The sequence below is a fragment of the Moschus berezovskii genome, chromosome 4 (assembly GCF_049115385.1).
Source record: "Moschus berezovskii isolate FMDL1 chromosome 4, NW_MosBer_1.0, whole genome shotgun sequence".
NCBI classification, from domain to species: Eukaryota; Metazoa; Chordata; class Mammalia; order Artiodactyla; family Moschidae; genus Moschus; species Moschus berezovskii.
This window is the reverse complement of record NC_142463.1, coordinates 20563240-20579344: the sequence shown is the minus strand read 5'-3', so window position 1 is coordinate 20579344 and position 16105 is coordinate 20563240. Positions and strand designations below refer to the sequence as shown.

At 39.8% G+C, this 16105-nt stretch overlaps 1 protein-coding gene across 8 annotated transcripts in view; it reads right to left on the bottom strand.

The window, feature by feature from the left end:
* MAST2 (microtubule associated serine/threonine kinase 2) overlaps positions 1 to 16105 on the bottom strand; it is a 217028-nt gene that overhangs the window by 56619 nt on the left and 144304 nt on the right. For all 8 annotated transcript variants that reach the window (XM_055404056.2, XM_055404057.2, XM_055404058.2 and 5 more), the window contains one exon: positions 8581 to 8672. In XM_055404056.2, coding sequence (XP_055260031.2) covers positions 8581 to 8672 — 92 coding nt within the window. The remainder of the gene's footprint in view (positions 1 to 8580; positions 8673 to 16105) is intronic.

The window sequence follows — 16105 nt, the reverse complement described above, 5'->3', positions numbered from 1 at the left end:
TGGAGAAGGAAATGGCAACCCACTCCAGTGTTCTTGCCTGGAGAATCCCAGGGAAGGGGGAGCCTGGTGGGCTTCCGTCTATGGGGTCACACAGAGTCAGACACGACTGAAGTGACTTAGCAGCAGCAGCAGCAGAGAGACTGAACAACAAATATATCAACATGAGAGTGCTAAGTTGCTTCAGTTGTTTCTCTTTGTGACCATATGGACTGTAGCCCACCAGGCTCCTCTGTCCATGGGATTCTCCAGGAATACTGGAGTGGGTTGCCATCTTCTCCTCCAGGTGATTTTCCTGACCCAGGGATCAAACCCATATCTCTTACATCTGCATTGGCAGGCAGGTTCTTCACCACTAGCACCACCGGGGAAGCCCAACTATATCAATAATCACCTTAAATGTTTATAGTCTAAATTAAAAAGATTGACACTGTCACATAGATTAAAAAAAAATAAAAACAAGACCCAACTAAGTGTAGTTTACAAGGAAGCCTTTTAAAATATAAAGACACATGTAAATTAAAAGCAAATGGATAGAGTAAGAGATCTGCTAACACTAATCTAAAGAATGTGAAAGGAAGCACATTCCAGACAGATTGGGGAAACCCAATCTCAAGGAAAAGCAGTGCTAAAGAATGTTCAAACTACAAGACAATTGCACCCATTTCGCGGGCTAGAAAGGTATCCTCAAAATCCTTCAAGTTAGGCTTCAACAGTATTTGAATTGAGAACTTCCAGATGTACAAGCTGGGTTGAGAAAAAGCAGAGGAACCAGAGATCAAATTGCCAACGTTTGTTGGATCATAGAGAAAGCAACGGAATTTCAGAAAAACATCTACTTCTGCTTCACTGACTATGCTAAAGCCTTTGACTGTGGGATCACAACAAACTGTGGAAAATTCTTCAAGAGATGGGAATAGCAGACCATCTTACCTGTTTCCTGAGAAACCTGTATGTGGGTCAAGAAGCAACAGTTAGAACTTTACATCAAACAATTGACTGGTTCAAAATTGGGAAAGGAATATGACGAGGCTGTATACTGTTACCCTGTTTATTTAACTTATATGTAGAGTATATCATGCAAAATACCAGGCTGAATGTTAAGATTGCCAGGAGAAATATCAGCAACCTCAGATATGCAGATGATACCACTGAAATGGGAGAAGGCAAAGAGGAACTATAAGAGCTTCTTGATGAGGCTGAAAGAGGAGAGTGAAAAAGTTGGCTTAAAACTCAACATTATAAAACTAAGATCATGGCATCCAGTCCCATCACTCATGGCAAACAGAAGGGGAAAATGTGGAAGCAGTGACAGATTTTTCTCTTCTTGGGACCCAACATCACTGAGGATGGTGACTGTAGCCAAGAAAAAGTAAGCCAGAAAGAAAAACATCAATACAGTATACTAACGCATATATATATGGAATTTAGAAAGATGGTAACCTTAACCCTGTATACGAGACTGCAAAAGAGACACAGGTATATAGAACAGTCTTTGGGACTCTGTGGGAGAGGGTGAAGGTGGGATGATTGGGGAGAACGGCATTGTAGCATGTATATTATCATATGTGAAATGAATCACCAGTCCAGGTTCGACGCATGATACGGGATGCTTGGGGCTGGTGCACGGGGATGACCTGGAGGGAGGATATGGGGAAGAGGGAGGTGGGAGGGGGGTTCAAGAAAGGGAACACATGTACACCCGGGGCGGATTCGTGTCAATGTATGGCAAAACCAACCAATATATTAATGTAAGGTAATTTGCCTCCAATAAAATGAATTAAAAAAAAAAGAAATTGGAAGACACTTGTTTCTTGGAAGGAAAGCTATGACAAACCTAGATAGTGTATTAAAAAGCAGAAACAACACTTTGCTGACAAAGGTCTGTCTAGTCAAAGCTATGGTTTTTCAAGTAGTCATGTACAGATGTGAGAATTGGACCATAAAGAAGAGTGAGCACTGAAGAACTGATGCTTTTGAATTACAGTGCTGGAAAAGACTCTTCAGAGTTCCTTGGACAACAAGGAGATCAAACGAGTCAATCCTAAATGAAATCAACCCTGTATATATTCATTGGAAGTACTGATGTTCAAGCTGAAACTACAATACTTTGGCCACCTGATGCAAAGAGCGGACTTATTGGAAAAGACCCTGATGCTGGAAATGATTGAAGGTAAAAGGAGAAGAGGATAGCAGAGTATGAGATGGTTGGACAGCATCACTGACTCAATGGACATGAACTTGGGCCAATTTCAGGAAATGGTGAGGGAAAGGGAGGCCTGGTGTGCTGCAGTCCATGGGGTGTGAAGAGTCAGACACAACTTAGCGACTGAACAATAACAACAACAAATTTAATTGAAAAGAATTCACCCATTTGCTTTCAGATCACAGTAGAATTAAACTAGTAATCAATAAACAGAAAGACAACTGGGAAAACCCCCAAATATTTGAAGATTAAATAACACAGTTCAAAGTAACACATGGGTCAAAGAAGAAATATCAACAGAAATTTTAAAGTATTTTTAAGTAAATAAAAATGAAAATACAACTTATCAAATTTGTGCAATGGGGTGAGGGAGTGTGAGGTACACATTACTGGGAATAAGACAGGCTACAAGAGGGATTTCCCTGGCAATCTGTGGTTAAGACTCTGGGCTTCCACTGCAGGGAACACGGATTCGATCCCTGGTAGCGGAACTAAGATCCCATATGATGCATGATGTAGCCGAATAAAAAAAAGATATGCTACAAGGATGTATTGTACAACATGGGGGAATATAGACAATACTTCACAGTAACTGTAAGTGGAGTGTAACCTTTAAAAATTGTATTTTGGGACTTCTTTGGCAGTCCAGTGATTAAGATTCCGAGCTTCCAATGCAGGGAGCGTGCATTCACTCTCTGGTCAGAGATCTAAAATCCTACATGCCCATGCTGCATGCTGTGACCAAAAAAAAAAAAAAAAAGAATCTTGATTAATTAATTAAGGAAGATTTAAGATTAATCACCTAAGCCTCCACCTTAAGAAGCCAGAAAAACAGCAAATTAAATTTAACATAAGCAGAGGAAAAGAAAAAAATACTGGAACAGAAATCAATGAAATTGAAAACAGGAAATCAATAGAGAAAATCAACAAAACCAAAAACTGGTTCTTTGATAAGATCCACAAAATGGACATGCCTCTAGCCAGGTTTTTAACTAAGGGAGAAAATAGAGAAGACACAAGTCACTAACATTAGAACAGATGCTGTATTACTACAGATTCCATGGGCATTAAGAGGATAATAAAGGAATATTATGCATAACTCTATGCCCACAAATTTCATACCCAGATTTAAATACACCAATTACTTAAAGACAAAACCTGCCAAATCTCACACAAGAAGAAACAGACAATCTGGATAGGCTTATATCTATTAAAAATTTAATCAATAATTAATAATCTTCCAAAACTGAAAGCAGCAGGTCCCAGATAGGTTCACTTGTGAATTCCATCAAACATTCAAAAAGAAATTATACCAATTCTCCACAATCTTTTCAAGAAGACAGAAGTGGAGGGAATACTTTCTAACTTATTCTGTGAGGCCATCATTACCCAAACACCAAAATCCGGCAAAGACATTATAAGAAAAGAAAACTAAAGACCAGTATCTCTCATGAGCATGGAAATAAAATCCTCTGCAAAATATCAACAAATCCAATCCAACAATGCATAAAAAGAATTATATACCATAACTAAGTGGGTTTTAATCCTAGGTATGCAAAGCTAGTTCAATATTTGAAAATCAATTAACGTAAACCATTATACCAACAGCTAAAGGAGCAAAATCAAATGATCACATCAACAGATCAAAAAAGCATTTGACAAAGTCTAAAATCCATCTATTCAATAAAAAAAATCTTTCAATAAATTAGGAATGGAAGGGAAGTTCCTCAATTTGACAAAGAACAGCTACAAAAACATACAGCTAACATTGATACTTAATGACAAGAAACTTCAAGGTTTTCTGCCACAATCAGGAAAATGACATGACTATATTTTCTCACCACTGCTTTTCAACATCATACTGGAAGTTCCACCTAATACAATAAGCTAAAAAAAAGGAATTAAAAAGTATACAGATTGGGAAGGAAGAAAGTATATAAACTGTTTTTGTTTGCAGATGATATAATGAATGGCCTATGTAGAAAATCTGGGGGGGGAAAAATCAACAAAAATCCTTCTGAAACAAGTGAGTGTATCAAAGTTGCAGGATACAAGGTTAGTGCACAAAAGTCAACACTTTATACCATCAATGAACAAGTGGAATTTGAAATTTAAAATATTACCAATCACATTCAGTTCAGTTCAGTCGCTCAGTTGTGTCAGACTCTCCGCGACCCCATGAATCACAGCACGCCAGGCCTCCCTGTCCATCACCAACTCCCGGAGTTCACTCAAACTCATGTCCACAGAGTCGGTGATGCCATCCAGCCATCTCATTCTCCGTCGTCCCCTTTTCCTCCCGCCCCCAACCTTTCCCAGCATCAGAGTCTTTTCCAGTGAGTCAACTCGTCGCATGAGGTGGCCAAAGTATTGCAGTTTCAGCTTTAGCATCAGTCCCTCCAATGAACATCCAGGATTGATCTCCTTTAGAATGGACTGGTTGGATCTCCTTGCAGTATAAGGGACTCTCAAGAGTCTTCTCCAACACAGCACCCCCAAAATGAAATCTAACAAGTTATAAATGTGCAAGATCTACATGAGGAAACCCACAAAACTCAGATGAAAGACATCAAAGAAGAACTACTTAAATGTAGAGAGATTCCACGTTCATGGATAGGAAGACTCAACACTGTCAAGATGTCAGTTCTTCCCTACTTGATCTGTAGATTCAATACAAACACAGTCAAAGTCTCAGCAAATTATTTTATGGATGGAGAAACTGATTCTAAAGTTTATATGCAGAGGCAAAAGATCCAGAATATCCAACTCAATACTGAAGAAGAACAGAGCTGGAAGACCAATATTACCAAATTCAAGACTTACTCTAAAGCTACAGTGGTCAAAACCGTGTGATGTTTGAAAAAGAACAAATAGATTAATTGAATAGAATAGAGCCAGAAACAGACTCAGAAAAATATAATTAACTAATGCTTGACAAAGGAGCAAAAGTAATGCAATAGAAAAAAGACATTCTTCCTAACAAACAGTGCTATAATGATTGGACAGCCACCTGAAGAAAAAGAATAGATGCAAATCGTCATAAAAATTAACTCAAAATGGATCACAGACCTAATTATAAAACACAAAATCACACTTCTAGAATATAATGTAGGACAAAACCTTGATGACCTGAGACAGGACAATGACATTTTAGATGCAACACCAGATGTACAATCCATGAAAGAAATAATTGATAAGCTGGTCTAGAGTAAAATGAAAAACTTCTACTCTACAAGAGGAGAAAGCAAGCCACAAATATTAATACTTGCAAGAGACATCTGATAAAGGACTGTTATCCAAAACATACAAAAAACCACTTAAAACTCAACAATAAGAAAATAAACAACCTGATTAAAAAGCAGGCAAAAGATGTGAACAGACACATCATCAATGAAGGTACACAGATGAAAAAATCTTCAATACCATGTATTACTAGGGATACGCAAATTGAAACAATAAGGTGCTATTATAAATGTATTAGAATGGCCAAATTATAAAACACTGACAACACCAAAAGTTGGAAAGTTTCTGTTCAGTTCAGTTCAGTCGCTCAGTCGTGTCCGACTCTCATTTGTTGCTGGTGGGAATGTCAAAATGGTTCAGCCACTTTATAAAACTACCCTTAACCATACAATCTAGCAATCACTCTCCTTGGTATTTAACCAAATGAACTGAAAATTTATGTACACATGAAAACCTGGGTGAGTGAGAGTGGTATATCCAGAAAAGGAATATTATTCCGCACTAAAAGGAAATGAGCTATCAAGCCATGATAAGATATGGAAGAAAGCTAAATGCATATTACTAAGAGAAATGAACCAATCTGAAGAGGCTACATACTGTATGACTCCAATTACATGACATTTTAGAAAAGGCAAAACTATGGAGACAGTGAAAAGATTAGTGGATGTCAGGAGTTGGGGTAGAGAGTGATGAACAGATGGGACACAGAGGACTTTAAGGGCAGTAAAACTACTCTGCATGATACTACAATGATAGATACATGTCACTATACATTTGTCAAAACTCATATAATGCACAAGAAGAGTGAACCCTAATGTAAACTGTGGGTTTTGGGTAATAATGATGTGACAATGCAGGTTCAACAGTTGTAACAAATGTACTACTTGTTCTGGATATTGATGGTGTAGGAGGTGGTTACATGTGTGGGGACAGGGTATATGGGAACTCTGTACAATCTGCTCAGTTTTACCATGAATCTAAAACTGCTCTAAAAAAAAGTTTATTAATTAAAGGAAAAAAACCACAATGAACTAGAAAGGTTCCACTTCCAGAATGGCTAAGTACCTACTTAACTGACCTTACTATAGTTATAATCTAGTTATATATGTTGTTGCTGCTCAGTTGCTAAGTCGTGTCCAACTCTTTGTGACCCCATGAACTGTAGCAAGCCAGCTTCACTATATCCCTGAGTTTGGGCAAATTCATGTCAGTGATGCCATCCAACCCCTCATCCTCTGTCACCTAGTAAATATTTAATATGGAACTAAACTGTATGAAATGAAGCTACTTTCAAATCAACAGACCCCATATTATTCAACATATTCCAGACTTCAAAGTGAAAATAAAGAGTCTTAGAACATTCTGTGGATCCAAATATCAGGATGTATAAGATTTTAGAATTAATCTGATATGAAGTTTGATCTTTCTCAATACTTGGTTAAGTATAGAGTCCACAGTCATGAACTGGGCTTTTACATTAGTTCTTCCTCCCTAGATCTGAGGCCTACCTAGATTTTCTGCAATATTTAAGACAGATGATGATGATAGCTAACATTTATGGAGTACTAAGCACGTACTAAGGATGTTATATGTATTAACATCAAGCTAGAGTCCGCAGACCCAGGCAGGCTGAAAAGGCCAGATGATGTTCTCGATCAGAGTCCCTGAGTAGGGAAGATTTAGTCCTAAACTCTGTCAGGAATCTAAATAAAGAGATAATCATATCAGAGAGAAGCTGCAAGTAGTAATTACTGCCTGGCACTCACATTACAGTTGTGATACTAGGTACAAGGTTTGGAAGTGCTAAATTAATTTCTACATGATGAAAAGCCCAAGTCAGATAAATGCTGAATTTTTACAAAGTTCATGGTTAGAATGCACTATCTGAGCTAACACCTAGCCGAGTCCATTTTGAGGGAAAAGTCCCTATGCACAATGAGAGATCTGCATTAAAACCCAAGTAGGTCTAGTTCCCTGGGTCTCCCTGTGCTTTTGGTGGTGCCTTCTCATATGAGAATTAGTATAATAATTGAGAATTCTACTGATTCTTGGAAAAGGGTCATGAACACACTGAATAGCTGGATCTGAGTGAGTCTGATAAAGCGAGACCCTTATCTCAAGGACACAGATCAGTTTCAGAATCACCTGATTCTTAGGGTGCTCAAACAACTATTCCTCATTCATCCTCACAGTCACTCTCCAAAGACACAGTAAACTATAAGCAAGGAGACAAACTCAAGTGGAAGAGACCTGTCTTATCTGGTTTAATGCTATACTGTTTCACTACTTTGGTACCTTTTTATTGCCCAAAGACAAGGCCTGTAGATTATCAAATCCAGGCAGCAATGGCTTCCTATGGGTCTAAGCCTGCTCTGTTTCCATTATCCCTAGGTCTGGAACTTCCACTGTAAACAGAATAGCAGTGAACAGTGTAGCAGAGCAACAACTCCTTCCACAAAGCTGAGTCCCCTGGTCTGACTCCCCTGGGATTTCAGAATACATGTCTAGACTAAAACACATAGCTAACTCCAAGAGGTCTTCTACCTCATAATTTTTATATATTCCTTAGTCAGACACAAGTACATCAGTCCATATACTGCCTAGAAGAGTCCATATTCCAGATGAAGCTGAGTATGAATGCATGAGATCAGTGATTCCACATATTGGAATTGAAGCAAATGTCAACATGAAACAAACAGTTCTCTCACTATTGTTGACTACTGTTCTAACAGACGGAAAGTTATTAGGAGTCCTATGAGGCAGAAAATCATCTGTGTGAGCCCTAATTCTTGGGCAAGGTAGGACAAAATGTTAATGGAGCCCTCATCATATGGTCCCAGATGACCGGAGTCATAACACACTCTCAACATACCAGAACAGGGGTGGTGGACCCAAGACATGCACAAGACCAAAAGGAATATTGACAGGTCAAGGCAAGAAATAACTAAGAGTCAAAAACAGACTGAACACACTCTCCCATAGAAAGCATGCCCATTAGTTCTGTCTGCTTCAGTCAGCCAAGTGAAGAAACAATATATTGTAACATGATGAACCTCACACAGTGAGACGAGGAAAGAAATTGGGCATCTGTAACCACTCTTTTATTCCACTTTTCTTAATCTTTAACTACTCACCTGTGTGGCCATGGAGTGGTGAGTGCGGCCGTGGTAGTGTAGGTGACGTACTAGAGGTCACAATCAAACTCTTGCGGTTACTCGTCCGACAGCTGCAATGAAAACACAAATGTCAGTTATAACAGGGTTGCATCATGGGCCCATAGAATTTGAGTGGCTATAGAGACACAAAGTCACATCACTTCATGAGCTGAGCAGTGTAATACTTTGAACTGGGTTAGCAATTACTGTTTGCACAGTGAGATTTCATAATTTATTGTGTTCCATCTTGCAATAACTTTTGTCTCTGTCTTGACTTTTATCCTGTATTGCCACTGCACTTTTCCAATGTGTAAGTTTTGCTTCCCAAGCAAATATCCAAGGAATTTCCTAAATGTAATAACCATGCACTAAATGGTATCTAATGAAGAGTGACCGCTGCAAGTTTGATTCAGAAAACAAAAAACACAAGCCATAAATATTCTCATCTCTCATAAAAATTAATGTTCTTGCCATAAAAATGAAATTATTAAATCTATGACATTTATCTTTGAAAAACTGCTTAATCAATTAATTAATAGTCTCATTTCACCATAAATTTCAGAGCAGGGCTGGGTTCCTTCTACAAAGTTGGCTTTCCTTTACATTTTAATGCCTGAGGATTTTTCTTGTGCTTGGAGAAAGTCAAATCATGTTGAAAAGTCATTTCGTGCTCAACCTGTTATTGTAAAGTGTATGTAAATTTATTTGAAAGTTAGCCCATCTTTTAAAGGCATTAAAGAAGCCTGGTCATTTATATTCATCGAAACAAATATTTAGAGCTTCCCTGGTGGCTCAGGTGGTAAAGCATCTGCCCACCATGTGGGAGACCTGGGTTCAATCCCTGGGTCGGGAAGATTCCCTGGAGAAGGAAATGGTAACCCACTCCAGTACTCTTGCCTGGAAAATCCTATGGACGGAGGAGCCTGGCAGGCTACAGTCCATGGGGTCGCAAAGAGTTGGACACAACTGAGGGACTTCACTTTCACTTTCCTTCAAACATATTTACTGAACATCAACTGCACACCAGGCACCATTCCAGGTGCAAGGGAAGCCATAGAGAACAAAAGAAAATCTATGCCTTCAAATGGCAGTAAACAGTGATATGAAGAAAGAGAATGTTTAAGAAACAGCAAAGAACTCAAGTAGGTGGCAGGAGGGGAAAATGACAAGGGAAAAAGTAGGTTATAGAAGCTATGGGTACAGACTGCAGCCAGACTCTCTAGGGCTGCCAGACTGCTGTAAAGAACTATTGGAAATGTGATAAGGAATCGCTGGGAGGATTGTGATCAATCTCAAGAGATTATGATTAGAAATGACACGAACCTGTCCCTAAGAAACCATCAGGAATCATCTGATCACATCTCACATGCCCTTATTACCCTCTGTTACCACCAAAGGCCCAAGTCTTCCATCTCTAATTTGACACAGTCTCCCTCTACTCCTTGATCTTAAAAAAAAAAAAAAAGAAAGCTTACACCGTGCCTCCCTGAACTCAGTCTGTCATCAGCAAACTATAACCTTAACTTATTTTCTCAACATTCAGTTTCAATTCTGGCTCTAACTGAAACCTTGCTATCCCCTAGGACACCACAGTCCTGGTGAAAATTCCAATCCTTTCAAACCCAACTTTCCACCTATTTTGCAACTGCACTTGGGCGGTTGATGGTGAATGAAGAAAAATCCAAAATCATGCTGGCTGGTGTTTCTTTATGTTTATGATGATAAATATCAAGTGGATCCATACTACAGCTACTTAGGTAACGCACTCTCTCTCCAAGACAACTCACATCTCAAGACTAATTTACATCTTCTCCCCAAACCTCCAGTACTTCTTCCCTTCCCCAGATTCTATCCTCATCGGCTGACTTGGCTTTTTATTCAACTAGGGGTAAAAAGAATCAAAACAAAAAGAAGTACTACATATTTCTGCTCCAAAAACCTTACTAGCCTGGAGAATTTCCTGGTCGTCCAGTGGTTAAGAATCTGCCTTCCAATGCAGGGGACCCAAGTTTGATCCCTGGTCAGGGAACTAAGATCCCACATGCCGTGAGGCAACTAAGCCCATGTGCCACAACTACTGAGCCTGTGTACTCTGGAGTCCAGATGCCACAGCTAGAGCCCGTGTGTCACAATAAAAGATCCCAAATGTCGCAACTAAGATCTGACTCAGTCAAAAATAAATAATAAATATTTTTTAAAAATCTATCAGCCTAAATCTGTATACATATACTGACTTTCCCATCAACAACAGCAGAAGACCATGTTGCTATGAAAGTCAACTCCCTGATTCCCTATTCAAGAAGTCTGTACCTCCACTGTCTTCCTTCTCCTATAACACAAATTTCTATATCCTACTGGGTCATTCTCATCATTTCTTACATATCAAGAAAATTAGAATAAAAATTTTCATAGACCTCTCCCAACTTTGGTCCCCTATTTGAGAAAAAGTCCATGCAGGGATTCTGTACTTGCTATCCTCATATCTCATTTCCTATTATCTCTCTTTTTTTTAATTATTTTTGGCTATGCTGGGTCTTTGCTGCTACACAGGTTTTTCTCCAGTTGTGGAGAGTGGGGGGGGGCACTCTCCAGTTGTGGTACTTGGGCTTCTCACTGTGGGGGCCTCTCTTGCTGCAGAGCATAGTCTTAGTTGCTCTGAGGCATGTGGGATCCTCCTTGATTAGGGATCGAACTCATCTCCCATATTGGGAAGTGACTCCTTTACCACTGAGCCACAAGGGAAGGCCCTCCTATTCTCTCTTTAACCCACTCTAGACTAGATAGTCAACATCTTTCTTGCCTGTTATCAAGGTCATCACTGCTGCTGCTGCTGCTGCTAAGTCGCTTCAGTCATGTCCGACTCTGTGCGACCCCATAGACAGCAGCCCACCATGCTCCCCCGTCCCCGGGATTCTCCAGGCAAGAACACTGGAGTGGGTTGCCATTTCCTTCTCCAATGCATGCAAGTGAAAAGTGAAAGTGAAGTTGCTCAGTCTTGTCCAACTCTTAGCGACCCCATGTACTGCAGCCTACCAGGCTCCTCCGACCATGGGATTTTCCAGGCAAGAGTATTGGAGTGGGGTGCCACTGCCTTCTCCGAAGGTCATCACTAACAACAGTCAATTCTCAGTCCTTGTCTTATGTAACCTCTCAACATCATTCAACAGTTATAACTTCCTCTTCTAAAAAACAAATTGGGATTCAATTTATATTCAATTAGGTGTTCTGTTCAATGAACCCTGACAACTGTACACATTTATATAACACATCCAAAGCAAAAGACAGTGATTCTATTACCCCAGAAAGTCCCCAGTGCCCCTTCTGGTCAAAGCTACTGTGAGTGCATTTTATTTCCTTTATTGGCTTACTATCAGTTCAGCTCAGTTCAACCATTGCTTTGACTAGACAGACCTTTGTTGGCAAAATGTTGTCTCTGGTTTTTAATACTCTGTCTGCTGCTGCTGCTGCTAAGTTGCTTCAGTCGTGTGCAACCCCATAGACGGAAGCCCACCAGGCTCCCCCGTCCCTGGGATTCTCCAGGCAAGAACACTGGAGTGGGTTGCCATTTCCTTCTCCAATGCATGCAAGTGAAAAGTGAAAGTTAAGTCGCTCAGTCGTGTCTGACTCTTTGCGACCCCATGTACTGCAGCCTACCAGGCTCCTCCATCCATGGGATTTTCCAGGCAAGAGTATTGGAGTGGGGTGCCATTGCCTTCTCCAGGTTTGTCATATATTATGGAATGTACATATGTATATTAGAAAGCTTATTCAGACCAATGGGATCTTGAGCAGAAAGATACCCGAGGTCTCCTGTACTAGGGCGCACACTACCTTCTTCAACAGGTATGCCCTCCCTCTTCAACTTACTCAGTTCTACCCATTCCATAAGAACCATGAGCTTGAATGTGGTTTTGTTTGAATTCTCTTTTATTCTTCCAAGCAGGACGAAAAAATGAAACAGTTTTAAGACATTAGACAACAAGCAATGTAGGATAGTGATCACTTAAAGAGAAGGGAAACAAACAAGGTGAGTCCTACAACTGCCTGAGCTTACTACCTGGAACAGCACAGGGAGAAGATGGCCTGCACAGAACCTGGGGGTGGAGGAAACTTCCTTAAGAAAAAGAGCAGGTGGAATCACTCCCTGGTACTCAAACGGGGTTGGGAACAATTTGTGTTTCCACCAGACAGAGGGAGGGAACCTGGTTATTCACAGGACATTAACAAGGAAAAATTAGTCCCAAATGCTTACCTGGTCCTACCTAACAAAGCTTAAAAGCAACCCTTAAAAGATCAAATTATTTCCAAGTAATTCAATTGTGTCTCAGAATAAGACTCAAAAATAACACTGAAAGAAGCAAAAAAATAAAAATAAAATCTGTCATACAAAGTCAAATTCAGTGATTGGTACATAATAAAAATTACTAGGCATGGAAAAAAGGAGGAAATATGCCCCATGATGTGGTGGGGGGGTGGGGTGAGAAAGAGTACAAATAACAGACCCAGAGATGGCACACATAGAATTAGCAGAAAATAAATAATAAAATCATTATAACTATATTCCATATTTTCTAAACATCCTTTTTTGTTCCCTTTTAAAAATTTATTTATTTATTTTTAGCTGTGTGGATCTTCGTTGGGACATGCAGGATTCTCTCTAGATGTGATGTGCACGTTTAACTGCCACGCAGCAAATGGGATCTTATTTTCCCAACCAGGGATCGAAGCCGCATCCCTTGCATTGGAGACGGATTCTTAACCACTGGACCAACAGGGAAGCCCCTATATTTTCAGTGAGGCACAGGAAAGTGTAAGTATATTAAAGAAAGATTATGGATATGATACTTTTAAAAATCCAAACAGGACTTCCAGAGATTAAGAGTCTCAGATGAAAATTAAATAGGATGGCATTAACATGAGATAAAGTACTGCAGAAGAAAGATTTGCAGTCCTAGATACAGTGAGAAAAAAACTATGCAAAATGAAACAGAGAAAAGAGAACTTTTTTTACTTTTAAAAATTATTTGTTTTAATTGGAGGCTAAGATCCAACCAGTCCATTCTAAAGGAGATCAACCCTGGGTGTTCATTGGAAGGACTGATGCTAAAGCTGAAACTCCAATACTTTGGCCACCTCATGCGACGAGTTGACTCACTGGAAAAGAGTCTGATGCTGGGAGGGATTGAGGGTGGGAGAAGAAGGGGACGACAGAGAATGAGATGGCTGGATGGCATCACCGATTCGACGGACATGAGTTTGAGTGAACTCCGGGAGTTGGTGATGGACAGGGAGGCCTGGCGTGCTGTGATTCATGGGGTTACAAAGAGTCGGACACGACTGAGCGACTGAACTGAACTGAACTGAATTACTTTATAATATTGTGGTGGTTTTTGCCATACATTGACATGAATCAGTCACTGGTGTACATGTGTCCCCCTCATCCTGAACCCCCCTTCCACTTTCCTCCCCACCCCATCCTTCTGGGTTGTCCCAGAGCACCGGCTTTGAGTGCCCTGCTTCATCCATTGAACTTGCACTGGTCATCTATTTTACATATGGTAATATACATGTTTCAGTGCCAGAGAAAAGGGAACTTTTAAATGGAAAGAGCACCAGGGAGCTGTGCAATAACTTCTGCCAACCACTGTGTCATTAGTCCCTGAAAGGGAGGGAGGGGGAAACAGAAAAAATATTTGCAGAAATAACTGCTGAAAAATTTCCAAATTTGACAATTATAAACTCACAGATCTAAGTGTCTCAATGAACCCCAAGCACAAGGAACATGAAGAAAAGTATCCAAAGCATATCACAATCAAATTACTCAAAATTGATGATAAAATCTTAAGAGCTGCCAGATAGAAAAATTACATAATACAATAGAATAAAGATAACAATGACAACAAAGTTCTGCTTGGAAAGAGATGCAAGCCAGAAGACAGTGAGGAAATGTCTTAAAGCACTGAACCTAGAATTCAATACCAAGTGAAAATATCTTTCAAAAAAGGTAGCCCAAATAAAGACTTTTCAGACACACAAAAGCTGAAATAACTCTTTTATCAACAGATCTGCACTATAATAAGTGTTAAAGAAAGTCCTTCAGGCAAAAGGAACATTATACTAGATGGAAATCTGGATCTACACAAAGAAAAGCACCAAAAATGATAAACATTAACCATTTTTCTTCTTTTCTTTTTAAAATCTCTTCTTGAGACTTCCCTGGCAGTCCAGTGGTTAGGATTCTGCGCTTCCACTGCAAGAGGCACAGGTTCAATCCCTGATTGAGAAACTAAGATTCCCAAAAGCCTCTGGGTACAGCCAAAACACAAACAAAAAACCCTAAATCTCTTCTTGGATTTTAATGGAAACACAATAATTTACTGTGGGGTTTACAACACTGTTGTTCATTGCTGTTGTTCAGTTGTGTTCGACTCTTTGTGACCCCATGGACTATAGCATGCCAGGCTTCTCTGTCCTTCACTATCTCCTGGAGTTGCTCAAACTCATGTCCATTGAATCAGTGACGCCATTCAACTGTTTTATTCTCTGTCGCCCCTTTCTCCTCCTGCCTTCAACCTTTCATGGCATCAGGGTCTTTTCCAATGAGTTGGCTCTTCGCATCAGGTGGCCTAAGTATTAGAGCTTTAGCTTCAGCATCAGTCCTTCCAATGAGTATTCAGGGTTGATTTTCTTTAGGATTAACTGGTTTGATCTCCTTGCAGTCCAAGGGACTCTCAAGAGTCTTCTCCAGCACCACAATTTGAAAGCATCAATTCTTTAGTGCTCAGTCTTCTTTATGGTCCAACTCTCACCATCCATACATGACTATTGGAAAAACCATAGCTTTGAGTATTTGGACCTTTGTCAGCAAAGTGATGCCTCTGCTTTTTAATATGCTGTCAAGGTTACAACATATGTAGATATAAAATGCATGCAGGATAGCCAGAGCCGTAAGGTCGGGAGGGGAGAATGGAAGTATACTACTGTGAGGCTCTTACATTAAGTATGAAGCGGTATAATACTAGCTTAAGATAAACTAGGAGTTAAAATTTTACATTTTAAACACTAACGCAAGTAGTGCAAAAGAAAAATAAAGTATAGAAGTCGAGCTCCTAAAATTTCTTGGGCTCCAAAATCACTGCAGATGGTGACTGCAGCTATGAAATTAAAAGACACTTGCTCCTTGGAAGAAAAACAAACCTAGACAGCAGATTAAAAAGCACACACACTACTTTGCCAACAGAGGTCGTATAGTCAAAGCTATGGTTTTTTTCAGGAGCCAAGAATGGATATGAGAGTTGGATCATAAAGAAAGCTGAGCACCGAAGAATTAATGCTTTTGAAGTGTGGTGTTGGAGAAGACTCTTGAGAGTCCCTTTGGACTGCAAGGAGATCAAACCAATCAATCCTAAAGGAAATCAGCCCTGAATATTCATTGGAAGGACTGATGCTGAAGCTCCAAAACTTTGGCCACGTGATGTGAAAAACTGACTCATTGGAAAAGAAC